Source organism: Diabrotica virgifera, chromosome 10 (genome assembly GCF_917563875.1).
Source record: "Diabrotica virgifera virgifera chromosome 10, PGI_DIABVI_V3a".
Classification (NCBI taxonomy): Eukaryota; Metazoa; Arthropoda; class Insecta; order Coleoptera; family Chrysomelidae; genus Diabrotica; species Diabrotica virgifera.
This window is the reverse complement of record NC_065452.1, coordinates 155,122,794-155,147,288: the sequence shown is the minus strand read 5'-3', so window position 1 is coordinate 155,147,288 and position 24,495 is coordinate 155,122,794. Positions and strand designations below refer to the sequence as shown.

The 24,495-nt window shown below is 32.8% G+C and overlaps 1 protein-coding gene across 1 annotated transcript in view; it reads left to right on the top strand.

The window, feature by feature from the left end:
* Positions 1 to 2,953: 2,953 nt before the first annotated feature.
* Positions 2,954 to 24,495, top strand: part of LOC114330689 (uncharacterized) — a 99,957-nt gene continuing 78,415 nt past the window's right edge. Inside the window, exons 1-4 of the mRNA XM_050641280.1 lie at positions 2,954 to 3,455; positions 9,503 to 9,807; positions 9,865 to 10,133; positions 15,437 to 15,745. Of these exons, the coding sequence (XP_050497237.1) occupies positions 3,190 to 3,455; positions 9,503 to 9,807; positions 9,865 to 10,133; positions 15,437 to 15,745 (1,149 nt within the window). The 5' untranslated portion in view covers positions 2,954 to 3,189. The remainder of the gene's footprint in view (positions 3,456 to 9,502; positions 9,808 to 9,864; positions 10,134 to 15,436; positions 15,746 to 24,495) is intronic.

Genomic DNA, 24,495 nt, shown 5'->3' with positions numbered 1-24,495 from the left:
CTAAATTTTTATGCGCATGTGCCAGATCGGCCATTTCTCAATTTGTATGAATAGCAAATAATTTTGGTGACATTTGTCTTGTACAGGATCGGCGTTTGTTGTCACAGTTGTTTGTTTGGCTTGGCTTGGCGTTAGTATTTTGTTTTTGTATCAGTTTGTAGCTCATAATATTTTGTATAGACTTATTTTCTTATATAGCCTACAACTATTAATTGTTATTTTCCAACATTTATACAATTTAATTCTTTTTGAGATATCTTGATTATGTGAATTAATTATTTTAAGCTTTTTCATGAACTATAAACTATCGTATAAAAAATTAATTTTGTATTTATTGGGATTTCACAAAGAATTTGAATCCAAAATATCATACAAATTCTCTAACCTTTCTTTGACCTCTACTGTACCAAATGCATCTGCAGGAAGAGCACAAAGTCATATTTTATATGTGTTCATTCCACAAGCCACGTGCTGTGTTTAAAAAGTTGAGAATCCAATACTCACAAAAAATTCTATAAAGTACTTTTATCAGCAAACCTAAATTAAATTTAATAAATTATGTTTCATTAAATTGTTTCTGTAGTTTGTATAAAACAATAACTTAGGTCAAATATATAAAACAATTTATGACTGACTACTTGAAATTCAGGATTTTCAGGAGTAACATTATATAATTTAGCTAATTCAAAAAGTTTGATCCAATATCACTTGAAATTGTTTCAACATTAATGCTTGATAATTGACAATACACTCTTCATAATAGGTTTACATTCTCTTGATTATACTTGCGTTCCAACAAAAAAAGCTAAAGGCTGCTTTCATATGGAATATAAGCTTCTGACCATAATGATCAAAACGTTTCCATATATATATTAATTAATATATTAATTAAAAAAATTACTTTTTCTCTTTTCTCGATTGCTTATTAGTTTTTATTGTATACTATATATATTTTTTCAGTTATTACATCATTATATTTATAGAAATAAAATAGTACAATACTTATTGGTTTTTTATTTATTTACCCCGATATTCGACTTTAAAGAATGTACTGACTGGTTTTGGCTGAAATGTACGGAATGTTTTGGCTGGTTTCCAAGACAATAAAAATTGAAAATATTGACATTCGATTTTAACATACAGTTTCTTGTTGTTGATCACGAACATTTGTCATCCAAAAAGAATTGGATTCCGTGGCGGTTACAACGGCTGTTATTTTTCGATTATTTTACGAAATAACGAATATAATGAATTAGGAAATACCTCGACAAACAAGTTTTGTCCTAGGTTTTCACCCAAAGTAATCGAAAGTAGAACTGGAAGTCGATATTGGAACTCTTCGTGTAACTTTGCGTCGATTGATCTACGATTTTACTAATATTGTCATCTTGTTTTACATTCATATCATATTTTGAGTGACTTTAAAGCAGTACCTACGGTTGTAACTCTAAAACCGAAGTCCGATGTCAAATTTCTCATCTTTAATACCACCCATGGGTTATAAGCTTTCATTCGAGACCTCATTTGTCATTCTATCTGTATTAGTAACTGAGGAGTTGTATTCGCGGTCGGACGGACAGACAGTCATGAAACCAGAAGTATATATTTGTTCTCGTCTTGCGAATGCGCGTCGAATAATATATAACTTGTGCTATTGCGGTGACTTTAAAAGAGTACTTCCGGTCGCATTTCTAAAACCGGAAGTCCTAGGTCAAATTTCCCACCTTTAGTACCATCCATGGATTATAAGCTTTCATTTGACACCTCATTTGTCATTCTACCTGGTATAGTGACTGAAGGAGTTATATTCGCGGTCGGACGGACAGACAGCCTATTAGGTCACACCAAGTCGTTCAAATTCTCACCAACTTGTTCACACTTTTTCAAAATTGGTGAAAACAACAAATTATATTTTGTATCGTTGTATCAATATAAGCCAAAAAGTATAATTAGTGAATGTCACGCCACTATATTTTATTATTGGTCTTTCAATGCTAAAATCAGGATAAAAAAAGGTATTTTATCCATGGTTTTAATCAATATAATTCTCACCATTACTTTGTGTTGTATTTGCAACCTTTTGTAAATCAAAAATAATTCCACCATATTAAGAATGTCAACAAAAGCCGGCCCTGCATGCAACCTTTCTCTCAGTGCAACTAAAATTTTATTGATACACGCTAGTGATGTAACGAATGTCATTTTTTGAACATTCGCGAATACGAATGCGAATGCGAATATCTGTTACCGACATTCGCGAATGCGGATGCGAATGCGAATATTCAGTTTTTTTAAATTTGTTTCTATTTTTGTAATGTTTCCTAAATTTATAATGAAAAGTTAATTGATACTTAGTGTAAATCAATCTGCTTAAGCTTTATTATATAATACCAAATAATAAAAAAAGTGAAGGCTGATAATGTGATTATACAAGGTTAAGTTCTATCTATCTATTGCCCGTCATTTGTCCAAAGTTGAACGTAGGCCTCCCCCTTATTTTTCCACTCTTCTCGATTCAGTGCTAATGCTGTCGATCTGGTCCCTGCGTATATTTTTAGGTCATTCGACCATCTCGTCTGTGGTCTGCCCCTTTCTCTTTTGTAGTCCCAAGGTCTCCAGTGAGTTATCGCTTCATTCCATCTCCCGTCTGTTTGTCTGCTGTTGTGTCCTGAATATTTCCATTTGAGAGTAGCTGCATGTTTGAGGTTAAGTTACCTTTTCTTAATAAAAAAAGATGAGAAGTGAATAGATTTTGATTTTATTAACCTAATATTATCTTAAAAATTTTTTTTTTCTGGTTTTCATATTCGCAAAACATTCGCACAAATTTCGCGAATGCGGATGCGAATGCGAATATGCAAAAACATGCGAATATTCGCGAATGCGAATGCGAATACGAATATTCGTTACATCACTAATACACGCCAGAAATGTGCGAGACTTTTCTCAGTGTACTCGCGTGTACACTTGCCAACTCGATACTAAAATTAAGTACATGCTAACAACAAAAGAATCGCCGTCCGTGTCGGTTCTTGGTTCTTGTGAGAGATATGTATTCTTTGGTATGGTGGTTTTGGTATTAGGTATAGTTTTTTTTTTCGAGTATTCGAGTGGTAGTGGTAGTAAATAGAAATCCAGCCAGATCTTTTCAATCTTTTTGTTTGGTATTTTTGTTAAGATACATCCAAAATGAATTTTATCGAAATCTTAGCTGGTCAATTAAAATCATTGGAAAATAAAAACATGGTGTTTGAACTATATAAGAATATTGTTAAGAAAAATGTAACTAACATACAAGACTTTATTGAATTCAGTTTTCACGTCCCATTGGATTCCGATAGTTTCTTAGAATTACTAATAAGAAAATTTGACGAATTAGATAAAGACGAATTGCGAAATATGGATGGACAAGTTAAAGCCTACCTGCTCACTTACATACATTATTGTACAGAATAGTAAGTACTATATCTTTGATTCCATACATACATCATCGTTCCTCTAAGGCGGTGGTCTCCAATACATGCTGTACGCAGTCTACGGCGTCTATTGCATACCACCGGCTAAGTTGGTGGTCACTAAAATTCACCCCGTAATTTAAGTTTCCTGCGTCGTGACGCCGTAGGCAGCCTAGAGCGTCTATTGGAGACTACCGCCTAATACCGTTAGGTGTCGAGGGAGGATACTTCTAGCCTTTAATGAGTTTTCTCTATTCTCTCCTGTTTGTCGCTATTTGTGTATCTCCTTGCCAAGATTTGCCCTTATTTTGTATATCTGCTATGTTGATGTTCCACTCTGGTCATTGGTCTCCCTCTTCAGTTTTTCCCTATTGGTTTAACTTCCCTTATTCTTTTCACTTGTTACTGTCTGTTTCTTATTTCAGAGTCTGTTGGTCATTCTCGCTCCTATTGTTCTTCTAAGGTATTTCATCTCTGCAGCATTTCAAGAAAACACTTCTGACGTCACTAGTCGTATACCCCAGCGCGCGCCATGCCATGTCCACAGTGGCACTGTTATTCTTTAGGGTAGCTGTTTGACGTTACTTCAGGTCATTTTATTTTGTATTTTGTTCCATAGATAAGAGGGTGGGGTGTTTTGTTCTTTTATTGTTTTATCAGGGCTAACGTGGAGTTTTATGGTGAATTTGTTTAGTTTAAAGTGGATAGACTGTTTCTAAGGACATATTTTGGGTAGTACAAATAAATAAATAAAATGAAAGGTTTTAAAATAGCTGATTCGCTGAACCACAGAGGAGTGGAATGTTTATTTTAGTAAGGTACAGGGGTGAAAAAAAAAGAGAAAACTTAGTGTAATTTTTAATTTCAAATATTTCATTCAAAGGAAATTGTTTATTCTAACGGACTTTCAGCCCTCAGTAATAATGTAATCTTTAATTCTGTGTTCAAATTGTTCAAAAATATTTATTTATATTTTTTATTATTTATTGACGGACCGAAGTCCATTAGTACATGATACAATTAAAATGTCACACAAATTAGAAAAACAATTCAAAATAAGATCTAGTCTAGTAGGTACAAAATCGGTAAATACAGGATCAGTAAAAAGGTGGAACAACTTATTGATAAACTTAGCTCGCTAGAACTGCCTAGAGGTAGTAAAGCCACAGATCTTGATACCATCATCCAGGAAGTTGAAGAACGTAAATTGCGTGAAAATAATATTATTTATAACCTCCAGGAAACCAACTCTAGCACAGTAACAGCAAGAATTGAAGAGGATATGAATACAGTTAAACAAACTTTAAGCGTGATTAACCCGAACATTCAAGTTAAAAAAGTCATTAGACTTGGTAATAACAAGAACAATAATATGTCACGTCCACTTAAAGTAATCCTTGAAAATAAGAATGTAGCACTGTCAATTTTAAAAAAATAAAAATAAATTTCCTTTTAAATTTTAATACCGAAAGGACCGCTCTTCATTAACTAGTGATAAAGTTATTGGAGGGGGTGTTCTTTTTGCAGTAAAAAAATGTTACTCATCGAGGTCTATTCTATTACCACATGTTCACTTGGAGGAACTGTTTGTCGAAGTTTGCACTTTGAATGAACGCTATATATTTGGTAGAGTTTATCTTCCTCCTAATTCAGCCTTAATATCCTATGAGAATCATTGTATTAGCATAGAATCTGTCTGTAACAACTTTCTTGAACACAAGTTCGTTCTAACAGGAGACTACAATCTGCGCAATAGCGAATGGTTCCATGATAAAAGAGGTGTCTTCAGTAATAATAGTAACACTGTTACTGATACTTTAGTTGATACTTTTGCATTTTATAACCTATTTCAGCTAAATCAAATCACGAATTGCAACTACTTTTTTTACTTGACCTAGTTTTTGCAAATGATAATGAAAATATAACAGTTGCAATTGCTAATGACTATTTATTATTGGCTTGTGATCGTTATCATCCTGCGTTATCTATTTCTTTAGTTACTAAAGATAATATGCCTGAGCTTCAATATGATAGTTTTGCCTTCAATTTTAGGAGAGGAGACTATGTTGCTCTTAATATGTATCTTGCTAGTATCTTCTGGGAGAACGTTTTAGGTACTTGCAGGGATATTAACGAAGCCACGGAACTGTTCTACTCCATATTGCAGTTTGGTATCAATTGTTCAATACCGCGTATAAGATTAAAAAATCCCAAATTTAATCGTTGGATGACTAATGACCTAATATCATTAATATTTAGGAAAAAAATTGCTCATAAGATATATAAACAAACAAATTCTTGGGACGATTATCTACTCTTCTCTTCCTTGAGAACCGAATGCAAAGAATTAAGCAGGTCCTGTGGTGATATTTATATAAGTCAAACTGAATCTAGAATTAGTTCAAATGTAAAGCACTTTTGGAACTTTGTTGGAACAGCAAAAATAATGGTATACCAAACACTATGTTCCTTGGAAACACAGTGCTTAACAATGGTGCAGATATCGTTAATAATTTTGCTTAATGCTTTCAAAACGTTTACAGAGCTAATGATGATGATTTAATACAGCCCATTTTAGAGTATGAGAAAACAGTAAGTCTAAATTCCTGTAATGTAGGTATCTATTGAAATTATATTTGAAAAATTAGCCTATTTAGACATTTATAAGGGCTCTGGACCAGATGGAATTCCACCCATACTATTAAAAAAATGTAGATGTACTTTAACCCGTCCCTTATATTTTCTGTTTTCTCTTTCTCTTGATTCAGGTATTTGTCCAAGTTTGTGGAAATCTAGTTTTATTGTTCCTATTCATAAATCAGGTGACAGGAGTAATATAGCTAACTACAGACCAATAAGCATTCTTTCTTCTATTCCTAAAATTCTAGAGAATATAATATGCGACTCTATTAAAACACCTTTATGCAATGTACTAATTGAAGAGCAACATGGTTTTCTTCCAGGTAGATCAACTTCGACAAATCTCTTACTTTTCACACAATACATATCTGATGCTTTGGAAAGGAGACTACAGGTAGATGTTATTTATACAGATTTCTCTAACTCTAAAGCATTTGACATTGTTAATCATAAATTATTGTGTAACAAGCTTAAAGCTATTGGATTTACAGGCAATCTGTATAACTGGCTGTGTAGTTACCTAACTAGCAGAATACAGTTTGTTAAGATAAAACACTTTCAATCTAGTGAAATTTCCATAACATCTGGTGTTCCACAAGGAAGCCACTTATGGCCTTTCCTTTTTAATATATTTGTTAATGACATTAAATCTCAAATTAACTGTAAATTTCTGCTATTTGCTGACGATTTAAAAATCTTTAGAATTATCGAATCCATCTCAGATTGTGAAATACTTCAAATTGATATTAATAAAATTATGACATGGTGCAAATTGAACCAAATGAGCATTAATGTTGGAAAATGTCACGTTATTAGTTTCTGTAGAAGAATTAACAGCCTCTTTTATAATTACAAACTAGATGAAGAACCACTGAAGGCTGTATCAACTGTGAAAGATCTAGGTGTTCAATTAGATTCCAAACTAAATTTCTGTGCTCATTTTGATTATGTGAATAACCTAACCAGGCATTTAAAATGTTAGGCTTCATTATCAAAACTTCTAGATGTTTGCATAACATTAATTCCATCAGACTGATTTATATTTCCCTAGTTAGATCTGTTCTTGAGTATTGCTAAGTTGTTTGGTCACCCACTTATGAAGTCCATATAGCCAAAGCCAAGCTTGAAAAAGTTGAAAATAAATTCATTAGGTATTTAAGTTTTAAGTTACACAAACCTTTAAGTGACCATTCCTACCTAGAAATATCTTAAATTAAAATTTCCAAACCTTCCTAAGCTATCTTCTAGACTCTCTAGACGGATTTATGATGATATTTTGTTTCTACATAAACTATTGAATTCTAAAATAAATTGCAATGATCTACTGTCTCTAATTGATTTTAATGTTCCCTCTAGAGTCTAGAGTCACTAGATCTTCTCAAAATTTAGCAATTAAATTTCATCGCTGCAACTTTGGTAGGCATTCTCCACTGAGTAGAACCATTCTGCATGGAAATAGAATAGACTTCGATTTGTTGCTGAGCGCTTCCGAACACAGTTGTAGACTGTGTAAAAAAATGTTTGTAATTTAGGTGATTTATATTGTTATGTGCTTTATTTTATTTTAATCTTATTTAATATTTGTTTTTTCTATATGGCTGCATCGCCAATGTTTGTCATTCACTATATTTATGTTTAATGTATCACTAGATAATAATTATTGTAATATTTTATGTATATATTTAATTGGGTGGTATCCTGTCAATAAATAAATAAATAAATAAAATATGACTCCTTATTGAGTTACAGGGTGTTTTATTTAAAAATTTAATAACTATTTTTGCTTTAAAACTATTTGACATATCCTTGTCATACTTGGCAGAAAATGTGGGCACTGTACATTAGTGTACATCCTACTAAATTATGATAAATAAACGTTTCTAGCTACTACCAGAGGTGTACGACAGGGGACAGTTAATGGTTGGTGGAATTGCTATTTTAGCACAATATTTCTATTCTCCAATAATTTCTATGTAAATAATACACTCTTGATTTGTAACGCTACAGTTATTAGTTTTTGAGATATTTGAAGTTGAGAATGAAACGGCAGTTATTTTGATTAATGTATTATGCCCCTCCATTTTTAACTTCAAATATCTCAAAAACTAATGATTTTATCGGTACGAATAAAGAGTATATTATTATTTACATAGAAAGTATGGGAGAATCGAAGTGGCGTAGAATGTGGGAAGGGTCAACCATTCACTTTCCCGTGTCGTATACCTCTGGTAATAACCAGAAAGGTTTATTTAACATATTTTAGTCAGGTGTTCAGTACCTATACTTTCTGCCAAATATGCTAAGGATATGTCAAACACTTTTAAAACACTAGATACAAATAGTTAATATTTATGTATTTAAGATAAAATTTAATAAATATAAGTAAATTTAAAAATTATTTATACCCAGTACGTTTAAAGTATTTGAAATATTCTTATCATACTTGCCAAAAAGTGTAGGTAAGTGTAATCATACTAATTTATGTTGAATAAACGTTTATGGCTACTATAATATACGTTTCTGGCTACTACCAGAGGCATGCAGGGGAAAGTGAATGGTTGACCTTTCCCAATTTTTATGCCACTGATGGAATTTACTATTTTGGCATAATTTTTATATTGTCCAATACTTTCATTCATACTGTTAAAATCATTAGTTTTCGAGATATTTGAAGTTAAAAATGACAGAGTGCAATACCTTAATCAAAATAGCCATGCTGTTTCATTTTCAACTTCAAATATCTCGAAAACTAATGACTTTATCGTTACGAATAAAGAGTATATTTATTATTTACCTCGAAAGTATTATAGAATCGGAATATTCTGCTAAAATAGCAATTCTGCCAGTGGCGTAAAATTTGGGAAGGGTAAACCATTTACTGTCCCCTGTCATACTCCTTTGACAGTAGACAGGAACGTTTTTTTATCATAATTTAGTAGGGTGTATGGTAACTACACTTTCTGCAAAGTATGACAAGGATATGTCAAATAGTTTTAAAGTATTGGGTAAAAATAGTTATTAAATTTTTAAATAAAACACCCTGTAACTCAGTAACAAGGCATATTTTATTTAAGCAATTTGGGTTGAATCTTATTATTTTGAGGTCTAGAATCTACAACTCAGAGATTCGACATTCTTAATGAATCACCCTTTATATGATACTAGTGATGTCATCCATCTGGGTGTGATGACGTAATCGATGATTTTTTTAAATCAGATTAGGGGTCGTGTGCTAGCTCATTTGAGAGGTTATTCAACTCTCTATTCAGTAAATTTTCTTCTTGATTTGTCCATAGTTTTCTGAGTTTGGTTATAAGATCTGTTATTTTAGATACTGTAGTGAATTTGTATTTCTTGGAATTTAATTAAGGGTACCAAATGCTGTATTAATAGTGTATTTTTTTTAGCAATAAAACCTTAGTTAAAACAACGATATTGGCATCCAATCTTTTTATGAAGCTTATATTATTACCTAACATCGGAAAATATTTTTTTGATTCTTACATATTACTGGTACAAATAAGGACTTTTGTAAAAACGATAGTGACAAATCCAACTTTACCTGCAGAAACAATCATGAACACCATGCAATTATACAAAGAGTGTTGCATTAAAGAACACTTAGATACAAAGATATTAATAGGAGTATCTAACCTATTTGTGTTAAGCATGATAAATAGTTCTAGGGCTCCTATTGCCAATTTCGATGCAGGTAAAGTATTCAGTAGTTAGGTCTCCTTTCTGTTTAATCTTCGTGACATTTTTTCAGCTCCGCCAATTGCAAGATTTGCTATGACTAGTCTAATGGAAATAATCGCAGCAGAGAGAGACGAACTAAAATTAAGAAGCATTATGATATGTTTCTTCAGTCTATTATCAGAAGATTCCCAGGAATATATTCACTGCCCCATTGCAGCTCTAAGTATGATTAAAGTGTTCATAAGAGACGTTTTGCAAAATCAAATTGGCAATAACATGGAACACTTCTTAGATTCTTTTGGCTTGTACTGGAAAAATGAAACTTTCACTAAGTTTGAGGTAAGATCGATATTTTTTGTATAATTCTTAGAATTCTTAGTATAATACAGTCATTGAAAAAACCATGGTAATTAACATTTCTCTTGGCATGGCATAAAGCTTCCTTTGAATGGATGCAAAAAACAGCAAACATATATGAATGAACACACCTAAGGAGGCTTACATTCGACGATGGATGGAATAGCTGTTGATGAAGATGATTATGGCGAAGCTACTTCGTAACTTTCTAACCTTTTTGATTTTCGGTAGAATTTGTTTATCGGTTGGTTGATATGTTCCAGATATATTACAGGCGTCGGAAATTCATGCCTACAATTTGTAGGCAAATCTGTGATACAAAGAGGCATCTTTTGCCGTTCATCGTCTTTTATGAAGATTTTGAATTTACATTTTCACGTCCGCTACCGGAGAAGATTTCTTCTGTATACCAGAGAAATATTTTCGTTTAGTTCATATAGATGTCGTACCTAGTGTACTGAAGTCTGGTTATTTTATTATACCAGGAAGGCCCAATGCATTTTGTTACGCTTTGACCATCCACCTAGATGTCCCTGACGAGTGGTTGACATAACCACGAAACACGTCGTGTAGGATATCGGTGGTGGTCAGAGTGAAATAAAATGCAATCGCCGATTCCCTCATTTCACGGTTTCTCCGTAATTGACGAATGTGTAGCAAATAACGTGGCTTTGTAGGCAAATCTGTGATACAAAGAGGTATCTTTTGCCGTTCATCGTCTTTTATCAAGACTTTGAATTTACATTTTCACGTCCGCTACCGAAGAAGATTTCTTCTGTATACCAGAGAAATATTTTTTCGTTTAGTTTATATACAGGGTGAGTCACCACTAACGGGACGGAAGATTACAGCGAAATGGTAAAAGATTTGAAAAAAAAAAGAATGTGTGTGTACTTTGTACGCACGTAAGAAGTTATACTTCTATTATATGATTTCTTAAAAATAAATATACTTTAAACAGTTTGTTTTAATTTTTTTTAAACACCAATCTAATTTTGTGCTTACCGCTTTTAAAAAAATAAAAAAAAAGTATAGGATTACTCCGGATTCGAACTCAAGACCTCTCGATCTCTGGCCGAATGCTATACCAAATACGCTACGAGGACTGTGTCTGTATCGGTTCGGACGTACCTAATGACAATTCACGGTAACAAACAGACAAGGTGAAGTATAATAAATATACAATAAAATGTTTTAATAATACTCATCTTACTCCTGAGGAAGACAAATCCAAAGACACAAAAATTATAATAAATATATTTACTAAAAACACTAATATATTCTTTTCACGCCTTTTCTTGCACTGATATATTTATATACTTCGTCTAATTTAATAACCGTTGCACGTCATCCGCGTCATAGCCTGTGACGTCGCATGATACCAACACGAAATATTTGGCGGTAGGTGTGTTCTTTTTTAGAATCATTTTGCCGAGTACACTGGAATTACAGCCACTAGACATATTTTATTATATACGCGTAGAAATAATATTTGAAGATTTCTATTAATGTTAACCTAAAGAAATACACAATAATATGTTTCATTTAATTTATATAAATGGATTATAAAGCGTTTTTATGAAGCACATTTGTTCGGAACACACTGTAACTGTAATCGAATGAAGGTGACATTTTAGAATAAATTGGTAACATTTATTTGACAGTTGCGGTGATGACACTTCATATTTGTTTATATTCTTTACTATAAGTATCTGTTCTATTATATTTACTGTTTTTATTATGTACTTTACTATAAAAAGATCGTCTACTATAAAAATATAAATTTCACCTAATTTTATCACGACTTGGAATAATCGAGGTGTCTGACAACTTTTTTAGTTGTTATTGTAGACATATACAAAGAAACTTATGGGCTTCTCCCAAGAGTTCGGAGCCGTTTTTTAATAATTAAACAATGCAGTGCAAAAACGCTTGCACTGCAAATCTTAAAGATTATAACTTAATTCTTGTTCTCTATTTCTTAAGTTTTTATTTATTTACATTGAATATTAATTTGTTTTCTTGTATAATCCACGTTTACAATAATTATGTGATCTATTTGATTTAAAATGGATTCAGGATTTTTTTATACTTTGGCAACTATGTCAACTTAGATCTCTGGCGTAGATAATGACGTGCAACGGTAAGTAAATTAGACGGACTGTACATAACTTGAAAGATTTAGCAAGTAAATGCCATACTGTGTGTGTGCATGCGCACACAATTATGAAATTTTACTCTCAATCGCGCCTAAATAAGTATAACTTCAAAAATTTTAAATTAGTAGTTTGCAATTTGATAAAATCTACATTTTAAAATTATTTTGAAATATACAGGGTGTCCCAATAAATGGCGGCGTATCAAAGTTATATTTTTTCTTATGGAACACCCTATATTTTATTGCATTTTTTAATTGTCCGCAAAAAATAAGGTATAGTTTCATAAGGCTCCACCTATGTACGAAGTGTTCTGAGTTATGTTGACTTTTCTTAAAATGTAAAGTTTTAAAAGAAGGCTTATTCGCAAGTTCTTTAAGAAATTATAAAAAAATTACTTTTATATTTAAGTATTTGGATATTGGTTGAATGTATTTCATGATTAATTATTACACATTTATTTACAGGGTGTTCAAAATTTACAGTTTCATTATTAGATTATTCAGTGTGTCATATGATTGTTATTTTAAATGGAACACCATGTATATTAATAAATAAATATACTAAACAATTTTACCTCTTTCGAATGGTATGTGGATGTCCTATACCTAGGTCTCATAGTTTTTGCGTAATTTACAATTATTTAAATTCTTAATCTGTAAATCGATTTTAAAACAAAAGATGTAGTTAATTAATGGCATTGTATGACATTGTCACCTTATGACAGTATGGTCTGGTTTTTATTTTATAATTAATGTATTCCGTGATTGATTATTACACATTTATTTACAGGGTTTTTTTATTTTTTATTTAGCGTATGGACTTTCTCAGTACGATAAATACACAAATATAATATATATACATATATACATATATACACACATATATACACATATACACATATATTATTCAAACACCAAATTTACAGACACCATATTTACAGGGTGTTCAAAATTTACAGTTTCATTATTGGATTATTTAATGTGTCATGATGCTTATTTTAAATAAAACACCATATATATTAATAAATTATTGTACTAAGCACAGGTTCCTCTTTCGAATGGTATAGGGATGTTCTATAACTAGGAGTCATAGTTTTTGCGTAATTTACAATTTTCTTAAACGGTAAATTGATTTTAAAAATAATATTTATAGTCACTTTCGATTTTTAAACAGTACGAAATAAATGTTTGTTTACTGTATCATAATGAAATGAAAATTATGTCTATTTACTAGACCATTATTATGAAAAGTAGGTATATTGGTCTGTATACAATACATTAAAAAAATCAGGATCTTCTATAAAGTCTAAAGTCCATAAACGATAAGTTAAATATTTATCATAATCCTGTTTGGTCTAATACTGGTGTAGTTGAGTTTTATACGGATAATAATGATTTCTCTTAAGTATTCTAACAGTCGTTTGACTGATTTACAATTCACCCGAATTTTTTCTTTACTAGTATTTGGGTTTTCCGTAACAGAAAGCAGGACATCAAGCTCCTTGACGTCATCACAAATAACTGGTTTATTTTTATTTAACTTTCCGTATGCAACATTACCAATAGCTCGGAATCCATTGAAATCTCTCAAAAACGTCCTTTTTTGGGTGTCTTCTATCAGGATACTTTTGAGCGTAAACTTAAGAAGGTAAGGTACAATTTTGCAAACACTCCACAATGCAAAGTAAGTACCATGTCTACTTTTTCGTAGATTATTCATTTTTAGGAACAATTAAATTTGAATTTCAAACACGGATGTTTATATTTTTGATAATTACCAGACCGTACTGTCATAAAATGACGATGTCATACAATGAGATACATCTTTTGTTTTAAACTCGATTTACAGATTAAGAATTTAAATAATTGTAAATTACGCAAAAACTATTAGACCTAGGTATAGGACATCCATATACCATTCGAAAGAGGTGACTCCGTTTAGTATAATGGTGTATTAATATACATGGTGTTCCATTTAAAATAAGCATCATATGACACATTGAATAATCCAATAATGAAACTGTAAATTTTGAACACACTGTAAATTTTGAACACCCTGTAAATAATTGTGTAATAATTAATTATGGAATACATTCAACCAATATCCAACTATTTAGATGTAAAAGTATTTTTTTCATAATTTCTTAAATAACTTGAGAATAAGCCTTCTTTTAAAACTTTACATTTTAAGAAAAGTCACCATAACTCAGAACACTCTGTACATAGGTATAGGGAAGCCTTATGAAACTATACCTTATTTTTTGCGGACAATTAAAAAATGCAATAAAATATAGGGTGTTCCATAAGAAAGAATATAACTTTGATACGCCGTCATTTATTGGGACACCCTGTATATTTCAAAATAATTTTAAAATGTAGATTTTATCAACTTACACACTACTAATTTAAAAAAAAATTTCAAATCTTTTCCATTTCGCTGTAATCTTCCGTCCCGTTAGAGGTGACTCACCCTGTATATATATATATCAGGGTGTTTGGTAAAGAATGGGCCATAGCTTAACCTCAGGTGTCTGAGGTTAAAATATTCGTAGAAATTTGTTGAAATGTACACGCGTGCAGTTATACCACCACCGCATTTTTTATGTAAATAATTTTTGTTCTTATTCAGGGCTCTGGATTAAATTTCAATTTAAATAGGTGATAAATGATACCGTGCTTTTAGAGTTCTATTTTTAGAATCGCAAGCCGAAAATAAAAATGTACAGCACAATAATTATTAGTCAATATCTGTGTGTCACCATAATTAAATTTGATTCAAATTCGAACATTGATTGTGTCACTTAGTCGTTTGATCAATTAAGTTTTGTTAATGTTCTGTTAACCGTCTTTTCGATTATCTGTCATACCCTTGGTCCGGTGCCCTGACGGATAATCGAGGTTCCACTGTAAATTGTAAAAGGCAGATATTAAGGATGTTACCAGAAATTGATTCCACGAGTATTTTCAGATTTATTGTTTAGATCTGGGACTTCTCATTTCTCTCTAATAGATGTCGCTACCGATACCCCACTGAAGAGAAAAATCGAAACGTACGTATGGGGTTGGTGGATCATCTCTGAACCGAAATGAAACATAAGCTGTTTTTAACATATCTTTACTATTTTAGGAAGCAGTTGAGATCATGAACATTTTACATCGTAGCCATTACAGTGATCTGATCAATCACATGTGTATGTTTACAATGTGTGACAACCATAAGATTTATTGGGAAAGAATTATGTACGTGGTGCTTGCTATGGCTAGAAATCCACCGCCATTTGATACGAGTGTATTTGCAGAGTATTATATCATCGCAGTAGACAACATTGTAAGCTGGATTGCTGAAGAAGATAAAACAAAGTCAAATAAAGTTCTTGATATGGTCGCCAAGTTTTGTCTACTTGATGACAGTCCATTGGTTAAAGTCGTCTTTCAGGTAAGCTTTTTATCCAAACAAAGGAAAAATCCTACCTTCTTATTCTACCATTATCCAATCTTGTCGACCCTTTCGATGCGCATGGCACGAATCCGTGACACATGCACATTCAAACTTCCATTGCCAGTAGAAAGTGAGCATCTGGGCATGTCTTCCAAAATATGTAGCGTCAGTGAAAGGGTTACTTTACTTCATACACTGCACGTCAGAGAAAACGGGCCCACAAAATTAAAATTTTTGATTTTTTTTATTTTTTTCTTATTGTTATCAAATTAAATCTATTTGTGTATTCAGTCAGTTACTTTTGTAGCACATAATCCGACAATATTATTAGTAACGAATTTAAAACAAGGAGAAATTTGAGATCATAATAAATGTATTGAAAATTTCAATGTACCCCTACAGTTTCAGTTATAACAATATTTCAATTATAGAGTCAATCATAGTTCAATTATAAAGACAAGTATCACTCGTTTCAATAATGTGTGTTGCCAATACTAGTCTGCATACCACTCATCATTCGATTTGGCATACAACTGATCAAGTTTTCAATGTCATTTCGGGGAAAAGTGGCCAATTCTTCAATGAGAACCATTCGAAGCTCTTCACATGTTGTTGGAGCAGCTATACAACGTCTTTCGTCGCCCATTGAGAAAGCTCCACATTTGGAGCCCAGAGTTCAGAAGGACACTCCATTTTTGAAATACCAACATCTTCAACATACTGTGTTACAATCTTTGCCCTTTGTGATCTCGCATTATGTTGCATTAGCAGAAAACCAGTATAAATAAACCCATCATATGGCGTCACATGATATTGTAGGATCTCCGTTTTGTATCTTCTTCTTTTTCTACGCCACTACAGCCCAAATTGAGCTTTGGTCTCCTTTATTTTTTGCCTCCACCCTTGTTTGTCTATGGCTGCTCTTCTCCATACACGGACTTCTAAAAGGGCTTGTGCGTCACTGTTTACTGTCTTCCCAGCGCTTTCTTTGCTTTCCAGCCGGTCTCTTTTCCTGCATTCTAGCATTCATTGCTCTTTTTGGTAGTCTATCCTCTCCCATTCTTATCACATGTCCGATCCATTGCAATCTTTGTATTCTAATGAAGTCTGACAGGGGTGTTTCTTTATAAAGTTGATAAAGCTCGCTGTTGTATCGACTTCTGAAGATTCCGTTTTCCCTCACAGGTTCTAGTATTCTCCTCAGTACTTTCTTTTCGAATGTGTTGAGTTTGTTTTTGGATGTTTCTTTCAGGGCGAAGGCTTCACTTCCTTAGCGTACTATTGGTCGAATTAAGGTTTTATTGATTCTCATCTTTGTATTTCTAATTAAAAAAATTCTAATATTTTGTTCGACCTCCTCTTGAACGAATTAAACTTCTTAGTCTATTGGACATACATAGTTTCAATTATTGCATTCAAAAAATTTTGATCCAAAGTTGCCCATATTTCATTCACAACTTCACACTTAACTGTTGAAGCGTATTCACAGGTTTTTCTAACACATTTAGTTGTCGTGTTATAGTGATCAAGACATGTTATATGCAGTTCAAATCTGGTGACCTGGCTAGCCACTCCATTCTGTCAATACCGCGACGCTGTATTTTTTCGTTCACAATACTGTCGTCAATAAGGACAAAACTTTATTCGATTGCACCCGCAAATGGTACAATAATTGGTTCTACAACCATATCTCTATATCTATCTCCGTGCCGTCATTGTAGCATTTCTCAGAATCACTAAGTCGCTGCGGCCATCAAAACAAATACCACTCCAAACGCAAATACTCTCTCCAAACTGTCGTCACCTCTGCGAACCACGTTACCAAAGAATTGCAGAATTCGTTGCAGACATATTGTGGACAGCCTTTTTTTTAAATCTTGAGTTGGTTTAGAATGGAAACGTTTGAGCTGTCCAAGTTATGCGCAGCATTCTTCTCCAGCACCACATCTCAAAGGCATCAATTTTTTGGCGCTCGCATGCGCGAAGAGTCCAAGTCTCTGCTCTGTATAGAAATATTGAGAATACAAGGGTATTCACCAGTATCATCTTGTTATTTTGAGAGATAAATCTATCTTTCCAAACTTTAGTTGATTCAGCTTTCATTCGTCGTGGTAGTCGGACGTGCATAGGAAAGAAGCTTGTTTTTAAAACCGTTGTTTATAAATTAGGTATATAAATAAATATTTTGTGAACTTTAAAAGTAAATTAATTACACCAAATAAAAAAGCGAAATCGAAATAAAGATATTAAAAACTTATGAGTGCAGTAAGCGGGGGCGACGCCCCCGATAAAAATGTTTTAGAGGCGCAAATGGATACAGAACATGCAACATCTTCAAGAGAGGATCTGTTAGGATTTCAAAATCTTGTTCCGGTTACGCAGATAAGTACCACAAAACTTGTTAATAATAAACCCATTATCGATAATGACTTTGCTAATGTACAAACTTCAATAACAAATACCATAAATAAAGAAGTAGGAACAAAAAGGGAGGAATTTCTTTACCGACAAAACGATGTAGGACCTTTTTACGCATATTTAGAAAATAATTCACCCGATTTTCAAGGCAGATTAAACGCGTTAAGGATAGGTGACATTATTATCACAAATTTTAAAGAAATTGATGAAAAAATTGTAAACATTGACGCAGTAGGGAGAAATAAAATACGTATTAAATTTAAAGATTATAAATCGGCTAACTATATCATATCTAAAAAAAAATGAAGCAATATTTACAAAAAATAATTTAGACATATACATTCCTAAGTTTCTTTTAGTTAGACAGGGCGTAATAAAAGATATTTCCACAGAATTTTCAGTAGAGTATGTTAAGAACAGAATCAAAATGTACGATTTACACTGTAAATTTGAAGTCCTTCAAGTCACAAGATTAAATCGGAGGCAAGTAGATGAAAACGGTACTCAATACATTCCAACAAAAACATGTATAGTTAGTTTTAAGTCACAAGTGCTACCAAAATATATAACAATCAACAAGGTACTAAAGGAAGTCGAACCGTATAAACAAAAGGTGTTATTATGCTTTAATTGTCTTCGATTCGGACATACAGGTGGGCAGTGTAAGATCAAGGCTAGGTGCGTTAAATGTCAAGAATCCCACAACTCAAAAGAATGTAAAAAGACCTATCTCACTCCAAAATGTTTTAATTGTTCGGGAGATCATTTTACTACAAACTTAGCGCGTGTCAAGAATTTCAGCGTCAAAAACTTATTAAAGACGCTATGTCTTCCAATAATATTAGTTATCAAGACGCTAACAAACAGTTCCCCAGAAACTCCTATGCAAAAGTAACATCCATTAATACTGAACAAACTACAAACCTCTCCTGCCTCAAAACTTTCCCTCCATTAAATCCCAATAATTATACACCCACCCAACTCCCATTAAATTCAATTAACAAAATGTCAACTAATAATATATTCTACAATAATAATTCAAATAGTACAAATTCTCGAACATTTAAAAGACAAAGACCAAATAGTCCAGATCCAACATTAATTTTGCATAATGAAATTATATCTTCCCCTAGATCTCAATTACCTATGGGAGGAATATTAGAAAGTATTAACTATAAGGGAAATATTAATAATAATCCAGTTGCATCTCCTTCAGACTTGAGCATGATAAATTCAATATTAGAATTAGTTATAGAAATTGTCTCAAAAGTTTTAGTAACAAAAATTATAAAAAAATGTAAATAAGGAAGAACTTGAAAACTTAGTCAAATTAACTATAAATGGAAACACGGCATCACATTCTCAGACCTCAACTATCATATTCTTCAATGGAACTGCCATTCAGCAGTTTCTAATAAAAATAACTTGGAATATCTACTAGATAGGGGCAACTACTCCGTTGCACTTCTATCGGAAACATGGTTTAAAGCAGAAAAATATTATAATTTTAAAGGCTTCAACAATATTCGCTGTGACCGGGACGACGGGTACGGTGGCTCTGCCATTTTATTAAAATCAGACTTAATATACCAAGAAGTCTCAATTCCAACTACAATCAACTTTGAGCATACTTGTATCTCGGTTAATTTTCCATATATACATAAAAAAAATTACTTCATTTCAGTATACTTTAAACCGAGAACTAGAATATCATTACAACAGTGGACTAACTTTTTGGAAAAAATTCCAAAACCATTCATAATTGGGGGCGACTTTAACGCACATAGTTTGGCATGGAACGATGGATATGACGACATTTATGGCAAGATTCTTTTAGAAGCTATCGAACAATGCAACCTAGTAATTATGAACGACGGATCACCTACATTAGCAAACAATAAGAAGTCAGCTGTTGACTTGACCCTCTCTGTACACAGGATCTGACACAACTAATTACGTGGTCTACTTTAGAAGAACCTTATGGCTCTAACCACTTACCAATACACATACAATTTGGAAGGAATATCCCGCTTGCGCAAATTAAACAGACAAAACATAATATATGGAGAGTCAAGGCTGCTAATTGGGATGTATACACCGCTACACTTGAAGCAACAGAACCAAAATCATCACTAATGGGCAGTGGCGGTTGGTATATAAGTGCTGCGGAGCTGCAGAACCACCAAAATAATCCAAACAAAATTACTTTGAAAATTAAATAAAAAATATCACTACTTATAAAATCTAAATTCATTTAGATGGTTTTCGTGCATGGCCGCCTTTATTTTAATCTGTCGTCCGTCGCATCTCATGGCGATAGCAAGTCCCACTTATTTGACCGGACCGGTGCTACTCCGAGCTGTGAACTGTTAAAGATATCCCCGATAACACCCGCTCAACCCTCGCCTACACTTTTCAGGCGACGACTGAAAGCAATATTTGAGCTGCATTTGTCGCAGTTCGAACTAGTGTGTAGAAACCTACGTTTATTGTAATTTTAAATAATCGGTGATCGCGACGCGACGACTGTTAAAATAAGTTGTCCTGCACGTAATTCGGTATTTATATTAAGTATATGAGAATAAAAGTGCTGTTCAGGATGGATGTTATTTATAATTTGATTAATGTTAAGAGATTTTTTAAATATTCTTATGACGAAAAACTAGAATTAAAATGCAAAGGACGTCCTTTGCCGGATATTAAAATCGAAAAAGAAGAATCAAGCCGAGGGAAAAATTACAAACGACAATTTAATTGCGATATTTATACGAGAAATAGTTGGATATGTGGCTGCAACAGAAAAAACGCTCTTTTCTGTTTTCCTTGTGTACTCTTTGGAGGTGATAAGTCATGGACGCAAGTTGGTGTAACAGACTTAGTACATTTAAGTGATAAAATAAAAAAGCACGAAACTTCTAAGCATCATTTGCACAATCAAATGGAATATGCTTTATTAGGCTCCGTGAATATTAAAGAACAGTTAGATTCTGCATACTGGATAAATATTCAAAAATTCAATGAAGCTGTAACAAAAAATAGGTATGTTCTCTCAAAAATTATAGACTGCATAAAATTTTGTAGTGTTTTCGAATTGGCGCTTCGGGGACACGACCAGACACAAAGATCCGACAATCCTGGAATTTTTCGCGGCCTCATAAATTTTACTGCTGAATTGGATAGAACTTTAGCACAACACTTGGAAGAATCGACGGTTTTTAAGGGCATTTCTAAAGAAATTCAAAATGATATTTTGGACTGCATGTTGGAATTATGCCAGGATAAAATTTTGGAGGAAATTCGGGAATCTCCATATCTAGCTGTCATGGCCGACGAGACTACAGACATTTCAGCAAAATCACAAATGCTTGTAGTATTTAGATATTGTCGAAATGGAGCACCGGTAGAACGATTTTGGACATATTTGGTACCTTCAAAATTAAATGCAGATACTTTAAGCAAAAACATTTTCAGTGTTTTGGATCCTATCCTGGAAAACTCAAATAATAAACTAATTGCTCAGAGTTATGATGGGGCAGCGGTCATGTGTGGACAGCACGCAGGAGTTCAAGCCAGAATTAAAGAAAAATATCCATTTGCTCATTTTGTACACTGTTACGCGCATCAATTAAATTTAATAATGTCTAAGGCTTGTTCCGAAAACTCTCAAGTTAGACTTTTTTTTGGAAATTTAAATGAAATCCCTACCTTTTTTAAAAATTCGCCACAACGAGTGGCAGTTTTAGATAAAATCGTCCAAAAGAAAATTCCTCATGGCGCTCCAACTCGCTGGAACTTCAATATTCGAACTGTTAATGTTGTGTTTGAACATCGATCTTCTTTTATCGAATGTATGGAAAAAATAGAAGAATCGTTTGATAAGGCAGCTGTCTGTAGTTCAGCGTCTTCCATTCGAAGAATACTAGTGGATCAAAATTTTGTTTTTGGTTAACATTTTTCCATCGCATAATGCCACAAGTAGACGTTTTGTATAATGCCCTTCAAAAGACTAAAACGGATCCTTTGGAAATCAATAAAAAGGTGACAGATTTCGAAAGATACATGAATTCAGTTAGAAATTCAATAGATGATACCATTGACCAAGGTTCTAGTTTATGCGTTGAACCATTACCAACTAAAAGGTTACGGAAGGATAACAGTCCAGTAGATCATCGGAGAGCATCTATCGAAGTTTGTGATATAATCATAAATTGTGCAAATGATAGATTTGCTTTTAAAAATCACCTACTTGCAACTTCATTGCTTTATCCTGAGCAATTTGATAATTATTGTGCTAATTTCCCAGATGATAATTTAAGCCTGACTTGCGCGTCATATCCAAATTTAGATAGGGAGCGCTTGAAGACTGAATTATCTGTTATTTATTTTAGAAGAGACTGTAGAGACATTAATGGGGCAATACCTTTTTTAAAATTTTTAATTGAAAATAATTTAACAGAGCCTTTTCAAGAAACTGTAAAACTGCTTCAAATTCTAATTACAGTGCCCATGAGTACGGCAGAAGCTGAAAGGTGCTTTTCGAGTTTAAAACGGATTAAAACATTCTTGAGAAATTCCATGACTGAAGACCGACTTGTAGCATTAACCATGTTGTCAGTAGAAAAAACACTTATAAAAGAAATACCAAACTTTAATGAAAAAGTTATAGACAAGTTTGCTTTAAAAAAAATCGACGAATCGAGCTTATTTATAAAAAAAAATAATATATTTGGCTCTGTGTGTAGTTAGTTCGTAAGACCCTATAATGCAATTATTGTTGTGGCGATTTTGTTTGTAGTGTTTTTTCGTTTGCATTCCTTAGTTTCGCGTATTTATCGATAAAATTCTAACAAAAACATAAACTATAAAACAATTACTAGTGTGCCATAATGTACCATTGCTATTTTTGATATAATTGGATTTATCTTCAATTTGAAAAGAAGAAAATCGGTAAGTTCTTTATTATTTTTTAATAGATACATAATGAATAAATATATGGTGTAAAATATCAAACTAAAAGCCTCGTTGTAAAATACAACGATTAAAAGATATTGAATTAAAAAAAACCAAAAAATACTGCAGAACTACCAAATTTTTGAGTCACCAGCCGCCACTGCTAATGGGCATTATCGACAATATTAACAAAGCCGCCAACAAAGCAATTCCCTTACGAAAATCAAACACACAAAATAGAAATCATTGCTCGAAGGACTGGTGGAACGAAACCTGTAACATAGCTGCTAAAGCAAGAAAACAAGCTTTCTTAACCTACACACAGGCTCCAAATCTTAATAATCTAACAGAATATAAAAGACTTGATGCAGTAGCTTAAAAGACTTTTAAAGAAACCAAGAAAAAAAGCTGGATAAATGATTGCCAAAATCTAAATCAAAATACACCAATTAAAGAAGTGTGGAACAAGGTAAACCGATATAAAAACCGAAAACAAGCAAATAAACCCCCAATAAACCCAAAAGAAGACTGGATAAGCGAATTCCACACAAAAATCTCACCTCCATGGGTTGAAAACAACATTACTCAACAAATAGCTACCGTAAATAGGAACACTTCTGTTCTACAATTGCTATTTCAATTATGGGAACTCGATCATTGCATTAAGTCAACAAATAATAAATCTCCGGGGGCGGATAACATTTCATACAATATGTTGCATAAAATGCCCTTAGACCATAAAAAAGCCCTGTTGGAGTTGTTCAATTCGATTTGGATAAATAGGATTCCTTTTCCACCGATGTGGAAAGAATACATCATAGTACCTATCAAAAAACCTGGAAAACAGAACGGAAATGCAGATTCATATAGACCCATAGCCTTATCATCGTATATATTTAAAACTATGGAAAGAATGATAAAGAACAGGCTTGAATATTGGCTAGAAAATGAAAAAATATTACCTGACTCACAATATGCTTTTAGAAAGGGAAGATCTTCCTTAGAGCCCCTAACGATACTAGTAAATGACATCTATCTAGGATTCACACACAAATACAGCACTTTGGCCACATTTTTGGATATAACTTCAGCATATGATAATGTTCAAATAAATATACTAGAAGAGAAGCTCATCAATATTGGTCTACCAACCTCCTTTGCCAACTTCATAAAATCAGCTTACTCTAATCGATCAGTTTCCTTAAAGATAAATCAAGAAATTTCGGAATCAAGAATATGCAGATCTGGATTACCACAAGGTAGTATCCTGAGCCCAATCCTCTACAGCCTGTACACAATGGACATAGAAAATGTTATATCACAAAAGTCCAAAATTATTCAATACGCCGATGATGTTGTTATTTACACCAGTAGCAAAT